At 38.7% G+C, this 21,654-nt stretch overlaps 1 protein-coding gene across 1 annotated transcript in view; it reads left to right on the top strand.

Annotated features, from left to right (window-relative positions):
* Positions 1 to 21,654, top strand: part of ptgfrnb (prostaglandin F2 receptor inhibitor b) — a 50,255-nt gene that overhangs the window by 20,024 nt on the left and 8,577 nt on the right. Inside the window, exons 5-7 of the mRNA XM_022664271.2 lie at positions 7,906 to 8,328; positions 9,934 to 10,332; positions 12,236 to 12,343. Of these exons, the coding sequence (XP_022519992.2) occupies positions 7,906 to 8,328; positions 9,934 to 10,332; positions 12,236 to 12,343 (930 nt within the window). The remainder of the gene's footprint in view (positions 1 to 7,905; positions 8,329 to 9,933; positions 10,333 to 12,235; positions 12,344 to 21,654) is intronic.

Genomic DNA, 21,654 nt, shown 5'->3' with positions numbered 1-21,654 from the left:
TAGCTTCCTTTTTTCACCCACCCTTCGTGGCCGAGTGACACTGAGAATCTGACGTTAAGTCAAGTTTAAGAGTTAACTTTACTTAGCACTCAGTGCTATATCTTTATAACTAAGGCTGTATCTGGGGCGCCGAGTGGTCCAGAGAATCAGGTTTAGATCTGAGGATGCAGGAGGTTGCAGGTTCGAACCCCCGCTCAAGCAGCTTTACCATCAAGCTGCCGGCGCTCAGAGGCACTCAGAGGCCTTGGTCCCTCCAGGTGGGTAGATGGCACTCTCTCTCCCCACATCACTAAAGGGTGATGTCTGCAGCACAGGGCATCTGTGAGCTAATGTATCAGAACCGAGACGCTGCGCTTTCCTCCGAGTGTTAGCGCTGTAATGCTACTTGGTAATGCTGCATCAGCAGCAGCAGCTTGTAAATTGGGGAGAAAATGTGAAAAATAGTAATAAAATTATAAAGAAAATCTCTGAAAACATTTTGTCCTTTCAGTTTTAGAGCTGTAAAATTGACTGTGGGCTAAGGCAGGTTGGCGTGGTCTGCTACTTCTTTTAGCCAATCAGAAGTGATATATTTGCATGTATGAATATTCATGAGCAAGAACCAAAACCCTGTCTTTCTTCAGAGACCACTATTTCAGTGAACTAAAGCAGGGCTAAATTGAAACACCTGAGCACTGTTTTTTACAAAACGGCTCACATGGCCACCACCAACCTACCACTCCCCACACGGCCGAGCCGCTTTCCCCATGGCATTGATAACATTTCTTTCAGCTAAGCATTTCTTTAAGCTAGACCTGTTATTTCTGTGTTTGGGCAGTTTCACTACATCCAAGCAGCAGGAGATGTATGCTAACGTCTCTTTTGTCTTTTCATCTGATCTCATTGTTGCTCAGGAAAAAGTAATAGAGATATTAAGAAGATCTACGTTTTGATTTCTCTTTACTGTGGACAGCTGTGGGAAAAGAGCTGTGAGAAGAACAGTGGGGAACGGGTGGGATTTGAGCTGAATTAGGCAGATGGTTCTTATGACTCACATACAAGTGACGTCTACAAGCCTATCACAAACCCACCAGTACATACTGAGATCAGTTATACACGCTGAGTTATTAGTTTGTGTGTGTCTGTTTATCCCAGTTTTACACTGCAGGGTCTGTAGTATATCTGACAATTAAATGCTTTATATATTTTATACTTATACTACACTACAATCAGTAGTTTTTGTGCTGTACTACAAAACAGTCAGGATATTTTTATTGCGAAGCTTCTAATCAGACTTATCGAGTGCATAAAACAGTGTACTGAAGAAACATGGCGATAGAAATATCACAATACTGAGTACTGTTGTAACGCAAAATTAAATAACTGAGATTGTAGATCTTTAGCTAAATTAAGTATTTGTTTTAATGTTTGCTTCATACAAGTTTTATTGTACTCTACAGTCAATAATAAATAAAACTGACTTTTTTCATTTTCTTATGTAAAAAAAATAAAGAGACCACTTCAAAGTGATTAGTTTTACTATATATGTTTGAGTAAAATCAACATTGAGGGTTTCTGCAAACTACTAACTACTAACGACATAATTTCTCCCAAATGGTCAAAATAACAAAAACAATGCAGAACTTTCAGATAAACAAGTTCATATTCATTAAGAAACAACAATACCAAAGTTTTAAGAGTTCAGAAATCAATAATCCTGATTTTTAATCACAGCTTTCATGTGTCTTGGCATGCTCTCCACCAGACTTGCACACTGCTTTTGGGTGTTTTGATCTTTTGATCTTCTGGGAAATGTAGTAAGCAGTCTTGACAAAGCCAAAGAGACATTTACAAAATAGACTAGATATAACAAAAAAATATTTGTTAGTCTTTTGTCCTATGTATAAGTAATTACAGTACCAATCAAAAATATGGACACATTTTCTCATTCAATGTATTTTTCCTACATAGTATGACTATGAAGAAACACATACGAGTTCTTGTAGTAACATAAAAGTGTTAAACAAACCAAAAAAATACTCTGTGAAGAAGCATTTAGGTGCTCTTATCTGAGGCTGGTAGCTTGCGTGCTATCAGCCTCGGTCCTCGCCTCGAGGAGGGCGGGGGTGGCAGGGATGCAGGCTGTGAGGAGTCCTATTTCTGGGACTACACCGACCTCCTCACACCTGCGTCCAGTGAGGAGGAAGAGGACTACCTTCCTACACCAGCCCGCTTGCCGCTACCTCCAAGAGCGGTGGCTGAACCGCGCTCCGAGACCCCCTACGCGGCGAGCCAGCCGCGGCCAGAGACTCTCCTCACACCTGACTCTACCGGAGAGATTACAACTCCAGTCCGGGTCTTCATTGCACCCGCAATCTCAGGTCCCACAGCTGCAGCGCTGGCTCTTCCAGCTGAAGAGTCGGCTTTCATGGCGGCTGCAGAGCTGGATTCCGCCGCTGCGATCCAGCCCAGCTCTGAGACTTTCTCCGCGGCGACCCAGCTGCGCTCTGGGATTATCTCCGCGCCAGTCTCTACCGGCGGTCCCGCACTTCGGGCTAGTGACTCTGCCGGCGAAGCTGCAGCTCCAGTCCGGGTTTTTGCTTCACCCGCGGCTTCAGGCCCCATTGTTGCAGCGCCGGATCTCTACACGCCGAGCCCCGATGTTCACTCGGCGGCCACGCCCATCTCCGAGGCTTCTTCGGCTGTTGAGCCACGCCCCCGGACTCCTGCCGTCCCGGAGCCTGCATACGCTGCTGTGCGTGCAGCCCAAACCTCCGTGGCAGCTCCAGCAGTTCCAGCCTCCATGTCTGCTCCAGCTCCAGCTCAAGCACCAGCAGCACCCGCTGCTCCAGCTCCAGCTCAAGCACCAGCAGCACCCGCTGCTCCAGCTCAAGCACCAGCAGCACCCGCTGCTCCAGCTCCAGCTCAAGCACCAGCAGCACCCGGTGATCCAGCACAAGCACCAGCAGCAGTTTTCAAGCTCTGTCAAGTCTCCCGTCCAGTCTCTGTTCTCTGTCCTGTCTCAGTTTCAGTCCCCGGTCTCAGCTCCTGTTTTCCCTGGCCTCTCCCTGCCGCCGGCCTCCGGGGTTCGTTTTTATGCGCCTCGGGAGCTGCGTTTAGGGGGAGGCTTCTGTCATGTCCTGTCTGTCCTTGTGCCTGTGTGTGTTCCACGTGACCTGTGCCCCTGTGTTCTGTTCCAGTACTTTTCCACCTGTGTCAATTTGTAGCTCCGCCCCCTAGCTCCAGGTGTTTCCACTTCCCTTGTGTGTTAAATAGCCCTCCTCTGTCACTTGTCCTTCGTCTGTCTTTGCACTAACCCCTGTTGTTTGTCGTACCTCTGTTTCTTGTGTTCATTCCTGCGCTCCTTGGTTTCCTGCTCTGTGTTTATCCTGTCTTGTTTTAGTTCCTTGTTTATCTTGTTTATTCCTGGTAATTGTCTCTGCTTTGTTTTGTTCATAGTCTTGTTTCATTATTCATTTGTTTTCCTTGTATAGCCTCCCTCTTTGTTTGTAGTTTCTATTTATCTTGTTTATTCTTGTACTCCTTAGTTCCCTCCTTAGTGTATATCTTTGTATATCTTTTGTTTATCCTTTGTTATTTTTAAGTTCCCTGTGTTTTCCCTAGTTTATTCCCTTGCCCTGTTTTAGTTTATCCTGCCCAGTTTTGTAGTATCTCTTGTTTGTTTATGTTAGTTTTACATCACATTGGTTTTCTTATTCATTTCATTGTTCTGTGTTTACCGTCTATTTGTTTATTTGTTGTTTAGTTAAATTCTAACTTGCACTTGCACTTACGTCGTCTCCTCGTCTCCCTACCTGGGTCAATCCTGACAGATAAGCATATCCTGTCCAACAGAGGAAACTCTTGCTCTTACTTTCCTGTGGCGGCCCTGATGAGAGCCGGTTCCATCATAACATTTTTGATGGTCTTTGTGACTACACTTAAGGATAATTTCTAAGGTTTTCAAAGTTACCCACTTATTCATTTGTACCTCAGATAAAATTTTACTGAATTGTAGAGTTTAAAATATTTTGAATATGAATGCAATTAAATGTGATTAATTGTAATTTATAAAAAAAACTGGCAGAACTACTAAACACCTTAAAATTTTTAAACATTATGAAATTCGATGATTTTGTTGGGCTCTATTTAGGTGCAGAAGATACAGAATAAAGATTTGATGAGATAAAGCATTATGATGATGTTTAAAAGACCCACAGTCTCAAAAAAAGTCTCCCGAAGTTTGTACCTTAACAGAACCTGGTACAGTACCAGCGCACTAGAACAGCCCTTAAATTTAGGATGTAGATGAGCGATGCATGGTTAGCTGCATCCTAACATCATGGTAGGGACATGGGGACAGGGGACATGCTGCTATTAAATAAATTATAAAACCAGGACTGCAGTGTGAGACGGGACACATCCAACAACAGCAACTGTCTCATGATTATTACGAGATGCTTCTTGTTTCTGATTTAGTGAATAGAAAATGAAAATTCACAGCTAACTGAGATTCTATTCATTAAAACTGCCAGTCAGTTTCAGCAGTTCAATAGAGGCTGGCTTTATAGTGGTCTGGCATGCACACCTTGTCAAAGTCACTGCTGTGCTGGGTATGGTTCACTGCACAGATAATATCGGGTTACAGGTGGATGAGTTCATGGGGGGGGTGATAAATTGTGCTGCAACAGATGGTCTACAAGCTATGAAGTGCACATATTAATGTGGTAAATGCACACAGATGGCATGAGGTTCTGAGTGATAAACTGTCAATTTTGTGTGCAAGAATCCTATAATTGTTCTTAAGTACATCATGCATTATTATTATAGTATAATTATACTGCATATTATTAAGTGTTTTATGCACCATAAAATAGTCTTGTAAAAGTACAGTAATGAAATGACAGAACTGGTATTTTACTGCTATTTTTTTGTGCATCTACTTACTTTATTTTAAATTGTATTTTACTCTGTATTAAATTATATCACGTTACCTTTAATACTGGCTTCCACCATTATTTTATGTTAAAACCCTCATTTACAATCAGTGTGTAGTCTTGTGGCTTGCTCTTATTTTCTATAATACAGTTGAAAGGAAGTCAATCAAACTAAAACTAACTGTAAAACTAACTATAAAAACTAACTAACTATAACATTCTGTAACTTTATATCCGAGAAGGTGGCCATGCTGGTCAGGAGTACACACTAATGTTGACTGATGTTTGGAGGACACACCCATTATGCAAATAATGGATGCCAGGAGCCAATAGAAAATGATGGATTTTTTTGTGTTTTTACACTAAGAAATGTTCAAATGTACTAAGAACATTTTTCTAGTACCAGTCGGTCTAATTCTTTCCATTTATTTTTTTCAATTTACCGTATGTGCCATATCGTATGTGATAATATCGCCAACTTTTTTGAATATCGTGAACGATATTATACCCTATGTTGTGCCATATCACCCACCCCTAATTATCACATCAGGATTCTACTTTTGTACTGTTTTTAGCAAAAGAAAAATTCACACTGTTCTCATTTTCCATTATATATCTACTAGACACAGATTATATCTGTGCAGTGTCATTTGTTTTATTTTAATTCTGGATATATGGTGATATTTGGAGTGCATTATTAGTATCATAACATTCTGGATCATTGATTCTGTTACAAATCTGATCAAATTCTTGTATTTTTTTATATCTCAGGTAGGGGTGTGGCATAAATTGTGTGCAATAATAAATAAAAATGTAATTTTGTTGCAGTAGTGTATTCCTGAAAAAAAAAACATTAATTTATATCGCCAAGAGTATCGTTATCACAAAAATACCATGAAATATCGTGATATTATTTTAGGGTCATATCGCCCACCCCTAGCGCCTTATAATCTGGTGCACCTAATGTATGATTCTACCAGTCAGGTTGTAAGGAGCAGTAAAGACACTCTGCTGAAGTACAGAGTTATACAAGAGTTCCAGAGTAGCATTAGCATTAGCTGCTAACCGCATTAAGCGCTAGCTCTTTCACTGTTCAGAGGTGAGTGGCCTGTAGTCTGCGTGTTTATCATGTTAAAATAAGCTATGTGGCAAGAATCGCTAGCTAACATCTCCCTGGCTCACCGGAACACTCAGGGTTCCTCAGTGTAGCTCTGTCGGGTGGCATTAGCTGCTAACCACAGCTAGCCTTAGTGGAAATCTGCAAATCTAAGCCTACTCTAAAAAACGCAAGTGCTTTACTTACCCAAATAAACAGTTTTCAGGAGAGAAACTGTGTAGATCCAGCATCCAGCACTCGTTTGACTTTAAAAGAAAATGTTTTTTTAAGATTTACAGTTTTGTTTACTTTACTTAGCTTAGCTTTACAGGTCTCGCCATATTAAATTGACCAGAAAATAGATATCTATATCTATAGATATTGCGCCTTATGATCTGGTTCATCTTATAATGGGGAAAAATACAGTAAGCTTTGTAGGTCCAGTCAGTAACTGTAAATCACACAAAGTTAGGGACTGTAAGAAAAACAAATAAACTATATACATATATATCAGTGGTGTGCAGTGAGGCCTTTCTAACCCTTCAGAGAAGGGGTGACAATAAATGCATGTAAATAATTACATAATTTTTATTCAGGAAATATATATCATAGCTATTGTAAGTGTAAGAATTTATTTTATAAATTAACTAAAATAAAAAACAACAACTAATTCAAAGCATTAGTCTGTGTTTTTTTAGTTGCTACAGGACTCTTATCTCACTGACAGCGGTTTTAACCAATCAAAGCTTTTTAAAATGGCTTCTGCCCACACGTGACTGCATGCCCCTTCTCCTGATTTTGAGAAGGGTGTAGTAATGAGTATATTAGCAAAGGACAATCTAACCAATAAGATTTATGATTTTCACTCCGGGGGCGGGGCCATGGCTGTGTAACCCCTTCTCAGCTCTGTGTTGAAGGTGTTACGCGTCGCTTAGTCGTAAAATGGAGCTCATGCTGGATTAATTGAGTAGTTAGCGAACTATCATGGAATTGCGGCTGCAAATGAGACAGATATTGTGTCACATCATATTAAAAGGCCTTTTTAAAGGCTGTCCTTCAATGTGCAACTAAATCACAATAATAGGCCGCCTGACTGGTGAGTTTTTGTGTGTACCTAATGTTTTGGCTGACCTGGTGTACTGTAGACATATTTGTTGAACGGTTGTATTGTAGGCAAATGAAGCATTTATTGTTGTGGTCTATTGTACACTTTTGTAGTTTGTAGCTGTATTTGTGGGCAGTTGGTGTGTATTAAGTTTATATAACTAAGTCAAGACAGAGAATATGTAGTTATTGTAATATTTATCTATGTGTCGGTCGGCCGTCGGTGGGGTGGGGGGTATGGGGGGTGGTTGCAGAAGGGGTACCCACTATATTCACTGCACGCCACTGATATATAGTACGTAGTATATTCTAAAGAACTGAACTAAACTAAACTGAACTTACAGCTGGTGAGTAACAATGAAAATAAACTGAGCTTTAAACAGTTATTGTTAAAAATGTCAATTTACATAGCCTTTGTCTGTAGCACAGCAGTTTGTGAACAGATCTGCCCATTTAGACAGACTTTTATCATAATAACTAGAAAAAGACCCAGAAACACAGACAACTGTGTATCTATTAAAAGCATAAGTCTTTTCTTTAGGAAAAATTCAGTTGAAGCCTGTAATCATCTGTTGCAAACTGGTGAAGACTGGTAAAGGATGCCTGGAATTAGAGGTCTGAAACGTGCAATAATAAACTCATTGCTAAGATAAGAAAAACAGCTTGTCTGTGCCGTACAGCACTGGACTACTGGACAAAGAAACAACAGGGGTGTTCTAAAACTTTTGACAGGAAGTGCAGCTTCAAACAAGGATTACTAACAGTTGTTTTCTTTTCTGTCTCCTTCAGATCTGGCGTTCTCTGTGACTCTGGACTCTCCGGTTGTAGCTCAGTACGTGGGGGATCAAACTGAGCTTGTGTGCCAAGTGACGAACATCTCTCTGCTCCGCTGTGAGCGGCTGAGTGTGTCCTGGTTCTACTCGGCAGCTAATGCTAGTACTGGGCAGATGAGCACCGATATCATCGCCTCACTGAATGAAAACGGGTCTCTTGTTCCAAGTGAGAAATATATGAGCCGAATCGAGAGAGGTCTGGTTATGGTGACCCGGCTTGAGCAAGGCACCTTTAAGCTCCGCCTTCTCCGTACAGCGAATACAGATGCAGGTGACTATTCCTGCAGGGTTGCTACATGGGCACCGACTCATCACGGCCTGTGGATAAAATCATCAGAACATCAAACTCAGGCGTTAAAGGTCAGCTTACCATCCAAAGGTGAGACTTGATATTACTTGATTGAGTTTTTTCCTTGTGATTTATTTTTACGTACACTCATCATCCCAAAATTAGTTGCTTCAGAAAGTAGCGTCAGAATGCAGTGCTATTCAGAAGGAAGATAAAGGTTACCTTTAACAATAAATAACAAAGTTTTTAGTGATGCTGATTGCTATCTTACACCCTGACAACAACAATCTATTTTCACACCTTCCAAGTTGTTTAAATAGCAACACTGCTTTCTGGCATATTGCTATCTTAGATGTTCATTGCTATCTTGGCAGTAAATTGTCAACACAGGCGAAATCCCTGCTTCCTACACACAACTCCATGCTCCAAGTATGTTACCTTACCCATGCTTTACTCTCTACTTCTGTATGTGTAGCACAATAAATATTGCCTAAATAGTCTAAATGTTTAATAATTTATTGTTCCTGGTAAATTTTATTTCTCTAGATCTGCAATCTGGCACTTCTTTCTGGGAGCAACTATTTTTCATTGATGAATATATTTTGTTATTATATCTATAATGTTAACCAATGTGGATTTAGTCTTTTAGGTTTTTTACAGCCATAGTAAAAGCATGTGCTTTTTGCTTTTTTGACAGTGGTGTATAATTTAGTGAATTATTTACTGTGTTCTGAAACAAGTAAATGTTTCAATTGTTGAAAAAAACAATTAACAGCAGCATATACACAGACCAAGCATAACGTTATGTCCACCTTCTTGTTTCTACACACATTATTGTCCTCCTTCTTTCACCCTGTTCTTCAATACCACCACAGAGCAGATATTATTATTATTATTTGGGTGGTGGGTCATTATTATTCTCAGCACTGCAGTGATTAGCACTGATTAGCATGGTGGTGGTGTATGAGGTGTTAGTGTGTGTTGTGCTGATGGTACAGTGAGTGGATCAGATACTGCAGCAGTGCTGCTGGAGTTTTTAAACACTGTGTTTAATCTCTCACTCTATTACACACTCCTACCTACAGCTGAAACACCCTGTAGATAAAATGAAGTCAGAGACAGAAGATCTCAATCTGCTGCTGCACAGTTTACAGTGTTGGTCATCCTCTAATCTGGGGGTCGGCAATAGACGGCTCATAGGCCAGATGTGGCCCGCAAGCGTTAATCATCTGGCCTGTGAGGTTTTTGAACTATAATAAACGATAATGAAAAAAATAAAATGCTTCTCTGGAGAGCTTTTGTTTACCAACCTCCCCTGTTTCTCTGTTGCGCTCGGCGTGATTTTAGTTTCCGCCCGTTCTTGAGCTCCCTATCTCCCTAAGGGAGTTTTTTTCCCGGCCGTGTCCCAATTCAGTAGCCGGGGCAGCAGTAGTGTATTGGACCGCGATCATGACGACACAAATTTGATCCCGCGTGAGGACCGGTGTGTTTATTTTTTTTTTTTCCTTTATTCTTGGGTTTACCTGCTTTGAATTCAACTGTTCTACAATTGGGTTCAACAACCTTCTGGGCTGGAGAGCTTTATTACTGAAATTTATTATTATAATTTTGAGTGATCCTTAATTATTAATACCACACACAAGAACACTGTTTAAAAATAAACTTCACTAGAACAGTTGCTGTCTCTCTCTCCAGGTCTGAGCCTCAGTGTAGTAGCTCGCACCACACGGCCGGCAACTTCCTGCGGCTCCACTTTTGAAATGACCTGCCAGGTTAAATCAAAGGTCCTGCAGGCAGACGCAGGACTCTCGGTCCTCATATCGGTCCAGGAAGGGGTCGGGACACCCAGCCGCAGACTCGCCTCCCTCGGCCCGGACCTGGTCTTCAAACTAGAGGAGTCCAGTCAGCAGGACCGGCTGAGTTTGGTGAAGATTGGGAAAGAGGAGTTCCGGTTCCGGATCCAGGGTGTGCAGCTGACAGATCGAGGCTTCTACTCCTGTGAAGTTGGTGTGTGGAGCAGACAGGATGGAAACGACTGGTCAGAGGGGATGAAACGAGACTCCAATAAAGTTCAACTTTCCTTTGAATACACAAGTAAGAGCATATAGATTATTTTGTATCAATTATGGATCTTAAAAAATACTGATATTGTGTCACATCGCAATATTTTGATTTGCAATGCCGTATTGATTTACAAAAACACAGAAGTGGTCGATTTTAAATTGTAAGTTCACATGGTGAAGTTTTTTTTTATAGTAAATATGCAGATTATTTTAGTTTCGTTATTACAGTGACTAACTTCAAAAAGCAATGGTTGCTGGTGGATAAGCTGTTCAGTGAGGAACACTGACCTGATCTTCCATAAATAGCTGCTTTACATTTTGCATTTTGTGTTATTTTTAATATTTTTTAAACACAGTTCATCCCTTTTAATGAAGAGGTAGCTTTAATTTGAAAATACTGTAAATTGCAAGAGTTTTCATACATTACATTGTATTAGCTCTTGGCATAATGTATTTGCATAAGGGATGTGCCCCTCTAACCCTTACTCACCATCAGTGTGTAGTCTTCTCTATGGTAATTAGCTATATTCTATATAAAGTTTGACTGCCGGACCACAGTGTTGTAGGACATAAGAGCAGGTTGCCATTTTATTTAATGCATTTTATCAAACAGTAAATATATTTACTCAAAATATGCTGTGATTTCTTCTCAAATAAAGTGCATATTATCAAATAGAGTGCAAATTGTTACCTTAAGTCAGGGGTGTCCAAACTTTTTTTGTTGGGGGCCAGAAGGAGAAATATATTTGAAGTCACGGGCCACAGACTAATATAACAAATAATGAAATATACCACTTTAAATAATACTTTTTCCTGATTATTTCATTTACACACCATTTTATTTGACTTACTCTCTTTATCTTTAACAGTGTTGTGTAAACTAAGATTTTTCAAATTGATGTTTAATTTCATCATGTCTCTTAATATAAAACTCCTTAATTACGGCAACTTTTAGACTCTTTGGTCCGTTTTTCTGAGCTAGAAATGCGCACCCTCTCCGCTTTTAGACTCTTTGGCCCGATTTTCTGCGCTAGAAATGCGCACTCTCTCCGACTCTTTGGCCTGTTTCTGACACCTAGCGTTCAAACTTTGAATCTCACATTATAAAAACCTGCTTAACAGCGGGCCAACTTTCATTCTATTTCTAAAATACGTCGCGGGCCGCTCCAAAAAAGGAAACGGGCCGCAAATGGCCCGCGGGCCGTAGTTTGGACACCCCTGCATTAAGTATATTAATTTGCTTTTATAGAGTTTTTATACTATATAGCAAGCATGTTAGACAACCAGTTTTCTAGCCATTCTAGAAAACAGTAATGGTATATTATACAGTAGAGGCAGTGTAATAAAGAAGTGTAGATATCTGAATGAAATCATTTTCACAAACTATGTGATTTTGTGAAAATATAGAGTATGTTGTAGTTAGTGTCAAATTGTGCATGATGATCTTTTCAGTTATGATTATAATTAATAAGCTATTAATATTGTGCATTAGAAGTACATATGCAAATAAACACTCAAGACTGTGGTAAACACATATCAGTATGGTTATGTTCTCATGTCACTGACAACAAATAAATTGTCTGAATTTTTCTTCAGAAAACTAATTAGTAAGAAATTAACCTTCCTGTAATCTGTAACATCTTAATTAAATTGTTATGTTTAGTTGTTGGCATAACCAGACATGTGACTATGTGTCGATATAAAGTTAAAATTGATCTTAAACAATGAAACTTTACTTTACATGTGTCAATTTTATGCGTTTCCTAACCCCCAGATGTGGCACAGTAACAAAGGAATGTAGGAGTTGTTGAAAATTGAAGCTCTTAAGATACAATTAAAGGCACTTTGTGTAGACAATCGTAAACTATGATTACTGATAAGTGCTTGATATTTAATTGTCTTTCATTTCTGTTTCATGTGCATATTCTCTGCAGAGCCATCATTCGAGATATCCATCGTTTCAGACACCAGTAATGTTTACCCCTGGGAAACTGTTAAAATGGAGTGCACACTGAGTGTATCCGGTACATCCCCCAGCATCGGTAAGAGTGCACATTTGTTTCTGTTCTAATTATTAATGTAATGTTCGAGAGAGAGAGAAGCAGAGGAATGAGGGAGGGGTAAGAGTGAGAGTTAGTTAGTCAGGGTGTTACACTGACAGCAAATATGCTGAATGTCCGGTCTGGTGTGCTCTACCTCCTGCTTGTTTCTGTTTCGTTTTTAGAAACTGATGTAACTTAAGCTTAAATCAACTCTCTAATGTTAAAACAATGAAAAAACATACAATTAAACAAGAATAAATCTTACACTATGCCTGGGTTTTTGCCATTGTTGCTATGTATCAGTAGTACATAGTTATAAAACTACCTGTAGACATGTGTTAAGATCCTGATGATAATTTTCACTTTCAGATATCTGCACAAAATACAAAATATGTTTGAGAGCCAATACATAGTGTTACTTGTAGAGAAAGATCAGGCTGCTAAAATATGTAGGATTAATACATTACAGGCCTGATCTGCAGCCATCAGTGCAGCAGTGAGGGGTAATGACAGATTGTTAAAGATTCTGGGTGTTAAATGCACTTGGATGGATGGATGGATGAATGGATGGATGGATGGATGGATGGATGGATGGATGGATGGATGGATGGATGGATGGATGGATGGAAGGATAGATGGATGGATGGATAGATGGATGGAAGGATGGATGGATGGATGGATGGATGGATGGATGGATGGATAGATGGATGGATGGATAGATGGATGGAAGGATGGATGGATGGAAGGATAGATGGATGGATAGATGGATGGAAGGATAGATGGATGGATGGAAGGATGGAAGGATAGATGGATGGATGGATGGATGGATGGATGGATGGAAGGATAGATGGATGGATGGATGGATGGATGGAAGGATAGATGGATGGATGGATGGATGGATGGATGGAAGGATAGATGGATGGAAGGATGGATGGATGGATGGAAGGATAGATGGATGGATGGATGGATGGATGGAAGGATAGATGGATGGATGGATGGATGGATGGAAGGATAGATGGATGGATGGTTGGAAGGATAGATGGATAGATGGATGGATGGATGGATGGATGGAAGGATAGATGGATGCATGGATGAATGATTCTTTGTTACCTTACTTAAGAAGATTTTTTTTAGTTATCAAAATTTCTATTCCTCACATTTTAAATATAGCCAGATAGAGTGAAACTGATTGTGATTGGATGTAGAGAAGTATAAACATATACCATTCCCACTCCCTATTGGTTTATACTCTGATTTATCACACCTGCACACGCCACCGCCACCCCCCCCCCACACACACACACACACTCCAGCAAGAACATAGCAGACGTATGTAGTCTAGTATGAAGATGATCCGTGCAGAGACTCAAGAGAACTCCAGATAAACTCCAGTCCAACTAAACTTTCACTTTAATATATTTATTTATTATATTATTCTACTAAAATAAATACATTCGTTTACAATCAGCATATTTGCAGCTGAAACTCTAGGGAACAGCCAAGTGCATCACAAATTATATCATCAATGTTAAAATTTTAATAATAGAACATTATAGTCATTATGGCTTTTAGAACACGTATTTTAGTGCACTTTAGGCCTAAGCTTTTGTTTTACTTTTACTTTTCTTTACAGGACACACAGCTCACTGGTGTCACTAAATCATTTTAAACATTTAATATCTAACCACCTTCAGACAGCCTGTACCTGTTTTACCTAATCTTATTTATTCTTAACTTTTATTTTTTTTTTTTTAGTTCTTCTCTTAGTTCTTTATTTTATTTTTATTTCTTTCATTATTTTCTTCCTCTTCTTCTTTTTCTTCTTCTTCTTCTAATAGTTTTGTATTGTTGCTTTTTTAACTTATTTCGATGTTGTATTATTATTACTATTATTATTTTTAGTATTGCTTTTATTTTTTAGTTCATTTACTTAGTTGTGTTTTTTTATTGTTTTATGTAAATGTTAGTTTTAGCTTAATTTTAACACATTTTTGTTGTATTAATCTTATCTTATTTTGATCTTAATTAATCATCAATTAAACCAAGTTTTTTACATTGTATTTGGCAGATGCTTTTGTCCAAAGGGACTTACAATAGTGAAGTACAAAAGTAATAGAAGTTAAAGGTAAAAAAATATTTTTAGACAGGGCCTAAAGGAGGTCAAAGCCGAATAATGGGATAGAGGAGTGAAGGAGGGGAAGAAGGAAAAGAGGTTAGAAGTAGTTAGTTTGTTAAAGGTGTTAAGAGAGTAAGTTTTATTATCATTTTTTTATATATATATTCTAATTCTTTTTTTTATCTATTTTTATATTTTTTTTACTGTTATTTTAAAATAATCAAATTTAGCTATTATTTTTCTTGTCATGTCAATCCTTGTTGTTTAAATGCTCAGCTACGTTGAAAATGAGGGTTGTTCCTGTAATGGGTTGGGGAGCAGTAGCTCTCCAGCCCAGAAGGTGGTAGGAACCAAGTGCAGAGCAGCAGATCTCAAAGCAGGTAAACCCAAGAAAAAGGGGAAAATAATAATAATAATAACAATAATAATAATAATCAATATATAATTGTATATATATATATATATATATATATATATATATATATATATATATTAATAGGATATATAATAATATTATAGATATAATTATTATTATTAAACCCCGCTCCACGCGGGGATTGAACCCAGGCTGTCGCGGTCGCAGACCAATGCTCTAACCGCTGAACCAGCGAGTGAATTGGGACGCGGCCGCTTTAATCGCCCTTTAGAGCCTCCGCCGAAAGGGGCGGAGCAACGAAAACGGGCGGAGAGGGAAAACAGGCGGAAAACAAAATTCACGCCGAGCGTGAGTGAGAGAAAGGGGGAGAATTGTAAACAAGACTCGCCGTGGAAGCTACGGCTACCTCTGATGAGATGAGGTGAAGGATTAACTAAACAAAAGGGCTTCCAAAGAAAACAAAACTGAACTGAGGTGTTTGTGGATTATATGCTATTCCACCAGAGAGGGGAGGAACAGCGGGAGAGAGAAGGTGAGCAAAACCGCGTGCCTCGCGGCTGCTTCACATACACACACACACACACACACACACACACACACAGGAGAGAGCACACAGCTTAATCTCCAGCAGACTCGAGAGTGAGGAAAGGGACAGAGGAAGATACTTTTGCGGGAGGAGTTTTGCCAGCGGTGCTGAACAAAACTCTCTCCAAAGGGACAGCAGGAAGAGAAAGAGAAAAGAGCCGAGGCTCACTCGAAAAAACGGGCATAGATTCGCTCTCACGAGCTTCAAAGATCCAGCGCTAACCCTCGGCGCTGGCCTGGCGCGCCCTCCGATGCCCTGGAGGACGCCTCGATCGGGCACCAGCCCTTACAGTTCCCTTAATGTACTTCCGAGTCAAAATAAGGTTCTACCTACAGAGTAATGAATGTTAATCATTTTGATACCTTTGCTAACTAAATAAAACATGGAGAACTGTGTGTTTTTGTGGCAGCTACCAATCTTGTCCCACATTAGTATCAGCATCGCCCAACAAGCTCTTAATGTGGCGTTAACATGCTGAGGATTAATCACATCAATAATCACTGATGTTAGTTACTAATATGGCCCTTTCTGGCTAGCCAATAGGCAGATCCCTCAGTCTTTAAGACCTCCCACTGAATGGTTATGAGCTAACAATGCTGAAAAACCAGGACCAGCCCAGTTTGTAAGTGTTCTGTGCCACACAGTGTCTGAGTAGAAAAGCTACCAGAATGAGTTCCCTCAGAATCATTTATCCCTGTGGTAAAAAGTGGTCTTAGGCCGTCTCACCAATCAGAAGAAGTCTCTGTTCACTAAAGTTCTTTGCTGTCTTCTCTGCTCAATCTCACTACAGCTTATCACCCCCTCAGTGACCTTCATGCACTGGAACACAAGTATAACTCATTAATCTTGTGCAGTAGTTTACTGATACTGCAGTAGCCTAAACATGCCGTTCAGCCAGTGTTTTTTTCTGAAAGATGGAGGCGTATTACCAAGATGTTTGAATTTAATGCAGCTGGAGGATGGGAGAGCCTTATTCGAGGGTGTTAAACTTATTATTTATTTTTTATTAACTTTTTGCTTATTCAAAAGATTTCAAAAACTGTAAGAGCACAGTACAGACACTTGAAGTACACTTTGAAATCATCTGTACTTATTAATATAAAATAAAATATATATATATAGTCATATTTTTAAAATATAATTGCAATTTTGGAAAAATATCTCTTTCTGTAGGGAAATGGTGACAAAAAAACTCTTATTAAAAAAATTACCACCTTTTAAAAATGATTTTTCAATACTTTTCATTCACTTGGAAGTTGCAAAATCACTATTTTCACTAAGTTTCACGAAGTTGCAAAATCACTATTTTCACTAAGTTTCACGAAGTTGCAAAATCACTATTTGTCTCACCCCCAGATTTTCAAACTTCCACAATGAAAAAAAATAATTAAAAATTAAATTATAAATTAAAAATATCATTTATATGAGAAATGTTAATGCAGCTGTAGTAAGGAATACTGAAATAAATAAAATATATACAAATATTTGATTTGACTCCACTGTCAATATTATTTTTTATACAAAATATACCTGTCTCACAGCATTGGCGTCATTTCCACCACAATGCCTACTTTCGCTTTTAAAAAGTTCTGGTGAAAGATTGTTTAGGTTGTTTTCATGGAAATGTAAAGTGACATCAGAGCACATGTTGGACATGGAAGCCACTTAATTTTCCACTCACAACTGTTGAAGAAAAAACAAGGTAAATATTGCTTGATCAGCAAATATATTTATTGTATGTCATTTCCAAACATGCTGTAGTTACATTGTTGTTTTGAAAATGATCACAAATTTAACATGAAAAGCTTTATTTTCAGCATTTGATCCTTAGGACAGTTAAATTAGGTCATTCGGAAATGAATTATTGTTGTAAATAGTAGTAACTGGTACAAATAGTTAAGCTAATGGTTCTAGAAAATTCTAGGGTGTTTAAATTATTGCACTGTTTATTTATATGTGTTAAATGAAATGTGGTGGAAATTACATTTGTTTATTCCAGGTCAGATAAAATGTAAAAAAAATAACAATTAGTCTTGTAAATTTAGTTTGAAATCTAATGGATCTCAATACTACAATGGTTATTTAAACATATGAAGCTGTGTGAGTTGAATTTTTATAATGTTTTTTACTCAACTTTACAAGGCCAAAGGTGCACATAATCTAAGAATCACCCATATACACCTTACAATAGACTATACTAGGTATTAATAAATGCAAACCATCCTCAAGAAGTTGGTATTTTAAACATACCAACAGTATTCTGTTAAATTAGACACCTAGCATATTTCCTTTGCTGCTATTTATTAATTGGGTCAATGTGAGAGAGAGAGAGAGAGAGAGAGAGAGAGAGAGAGAGAGAGAGAGAGAGAGAGATTTTTCACTGGGCTGTTTGGCTGATTCTTTCCTGTGTGACATACAGTTGTGGTCAAAAGTTTACATACACTTGTAAAAAAACATAATGTTATGGCTGTCTTGAGTTTTCAATAAGTTCTACAACTCTTATTTTTCTGTGATAGAGTGATCGGAACACATACATGTTTGTCACAAAAAACAGTCATAAAATTTGGTTCTTTCATAAATTTATTATGGGTCTGCTGAAAATGTCACCAAATCTGCTGGGTCAAAAATATACATACAGCAACAAAATTAGTCAATTTTGGTGATGTAGCGAGTTGTGTCAATCAAATTAGCTTCATGTCATGGCCTCTTCACTTCTTGTAAGTGATTCTGATTGACTACAGCTGTTGACTTCTCATGAGCCCATTTAAATAGGGCTCATTTGACCCAGTGATTAGACTCAGCTACAAAAGCTACAATGGGAAAGTCAAAGGAACTCAGTGTGGATCTGAAAAAGCGAATTATTGACTTGAACAAGTCAGGGAAGTCACTTGGAGCCATTTCAAAGCAGCTACAGGTCCCAAGAGCAACTGTGCAGACAATTATACGCAAGTATAAAGTGCATGGAACAGTTGTGTCACTGCCACGATCAGGAAGAAAACGCAAGCTATCACATGCTGCCGAGAGGAGATTGGTCAGGATGGTCAAGAGTCAACCAAGAATCACCAAGAAGCAGGTCTGCAAGGATTTGGAAGCTGATGGAACACAGGTGTCAGTCTCCACATTTAAGCGTGTTTTACATCGCCATGGACTGAGAGGCTGCCGTGCAAGAAAGAAGCCCTTGCTCCAGAAAAGGCACCTTAAGACTCGGCTGAAGTTTGCTGCTGATCACATGGACAAAGATAAAACCTTCTGGAGGAAAGTTCTCTGGTCAGACGAAACAAAAATTGAGCTGTTTGGCCACAACACCCAGCAATATGTTTGGAGGAGAAAAGGTGAGGCCTTTAATCCCAGGAACACCATGCCTACTGTCAAGCATGGTGGTGGTAGTATTATGCTCTGGGGATGTTTTGCTGCCAGTGGAACTGGTTCTTTGCAGAAAGTAAATGGGATAATGAAGAAGGAGGATTACCTCCAAATTCTGCAGGAAAACTTAAAACCATCAGCCCGAAGGTTGGGTCTTGGGCGCAGTTGGGTGTTCCAACAAGACAATGACCCAAAACACACATCAAAAGTGGTAAAGGAATGGCTAAACCAGGCTAGAATTAAGGTTTTAGAATGGCCTTCCCAAAGTCCTGACTTAAACCCCATTGAGAACATGTGGACAGTGCTAAAGAAACGGGTTCATGCAAGAAAACCATCACATTTAGCTGAACTGCACCAATTCTGTCAAGAAGAGTGGTCAAACATTCGACCTGAAGCTTGCCAGGAGCTTGTGGATGGCTACCAAAAGCGCCTAGTTGCCGTGAAAATGGCCAAGGGACATGTAACCAAATACTAATGTTGCTGTATGTATATTTTTGACCCAACAGATTTGGTGACATTTTCAGCAGACCCATAATAAATTTATGAAAGAACCAAATTTTATGACTGTTTTTTGTGACAAACATGTATGTGTTCCGATCACTCTATCACAGAAAAATAAGAGTTGTAGAACTTATTGAAAACTCAAGACAGCCATAACATTATGTTTTTTTACAAGTGTATGTAAACTTTTGACCACAACTGTAACAGCTGTAAGGTTGTAGTATGGGTGGGACAAAATATTGATATCACAATGTATTGTATAATTTGATCATATCTTATCATTTTAATATTATCGTATTAATATGATGTGTCAAATATTGAGATTTTTATTGAAGCTTAGGTGCAAGAGCTCCCTTGATTTAAACTAAAGTTACTGCTTCATTACCCCATGTGGTTGTTACATTCTGTAAACCTGACAACAATAAATCCATAATCCAAATGTAATTATTTAGGAGTATTTTAACCTCTTTAGTAACACAGATGCTGTGAATATCATAGAGAAATGTCTTGCTATATATCATGTATCAAGTATAACAGAATCCAGTACTGAGATCATTTTTATTATCGTAGGTGATGTATCATGATAATCGCGTATAGTGAGAAGCCCTGTGATTTCCCACTACTGGCCTGTATCCTACACAAAACAAACTGCCCATCTCTAAACACCTGAACATTAGGGGTGGGCGATATGGCCCTAAAATAATATCACGATATTTCATGCTATTTTCGCGATAAGGATACTCTTGGCGATATGACAAAACACTTAAAAAATGTTTTCAAAAATACACTATACACTGCAAATATATATATTACATACAATATAATACTGCACACCCCTAAGTGAGATATTAAAAAATACAAGAATGTTATCAGATTTCTACTGTCAGGGCGCGGTGTAGGGAAGACGTGGAGAAGGATGTAAGTGCAGGTAAGAAAGAAATGTAATAAATATAAATAAATAAACAAAGAAACGAGACAAAAGTAAACACGTAAACATAAAACAGGGAGATATATACAAGGAACTGGGGAATAAACTAAGTAACTGAAAATAAATAAACTAATAACCAAAAAACAAAACAAACGAGAGAAACTAAAAAACATAAACTAAACCAACTAGGGATAATAATAAGAAACAAACTAAACAGGGCAGGGCAATATATGCAAGAAATAAACTACGAAATAAACAAGGAAATAGACTAAATATATAAACAAGGCAAAAACAGAGAAAAACACAGAGCAAGGAACTAGGGAACGAGGAGAATAAACTAAAGAAAACAAGGGACAAAACAACAAAGGAAGGTGCAAAGACCGACAAAGACAAAGTGGCACAGGGGATCTATTTATATGAACAGGAAACAATGAACACCTGGGGAAGGGGCGGAGCTACAAATGAGACACGTGGTGGAAAACTACTGAGACAGGAGACACAGAGGAGCAGGGGTCACGTGGGAATAACACACAGGCACGAGGACAGACAGGAACAGGGCGAGGACATGACATGTACCAGAAGTTAATCATCCGGAATGTAATGATACTAATAATAATGCACTCCAAATATCTCCATATATCCAGGATTAAAGTAAAATAAATGATACTGGACAGATATAATATGTCTCTAGTAGATATATAATGGGAAATGGGATGGGTGATATTTTAGGGGATATTTTAAAGAATTTACGATATTATCGTGTACAATACGATATGGCACACCCCTACTGAACATAAACATTACCAGGTGGAAATTGGCATATAATCTGAAAACAGCTACAGCCAATCAGCTAAAGAAGCCTAAAAAAACACTGCTGCACACAGCAAATCCCAACCTACTGTAAAAATGCAGCATTCACCAGTGCCACACTCAGCAACATATCCTTTCCAGCATAGCCCTACCCAGTGATGCCACGCACTGCTCAGTGCCAGCTCTGCCACCCTGCCAACAATACTCCTATGCACAGATGGTGTATAATGAGAAACAGCCAGACCATTCATTCTCTGAGGAGTTGAGGCATTTTCTACAGCTCATCCTATTATTCGTATTATCACACTATTACTGTTGGCCGTATCTTAGCAGTATTCAATACATTTTAATCTTAATTTAGGGATCCATTACTATCATTATTGGAACCCACAAAAAAAAATACCTCTGTATTCAGTTTTGATCACCCACAGAAATATGAGGTAACAATAAGTGGCACACACACATATAAACACACACAGATCTGGTTATAGTGTGTGTTATGATAACAATAACTATAGATAATACTAGTATTGTAGTAACACTTTGAGGACAATTTCTATAAGGATATAATATTTATTTCCAGGTCCAAAGAAATGTCCTGCTGATATGGGAAAATAAAAAGACTGACCTT

Source organism: Astyanax mexicanus, chromosome 21 (assembly GCF_023375975.1).
Source record: "Astyanax mexicanus isolate ESR-SI-001 chromosome 21, AstMex3_surface, whole genome shotgun sequence".
Lineage (NCBI taxonomy): Eukaryota > Metazoa > Chordata > Actinopteri > Characiformes > Acestrorhamphidae > Astyanax > Astyanax mexicanus.
Note: the sequence above shows the minus strand (reverse complement) of the source record. Positions and strands in the feature narration are given on the sequence as shown.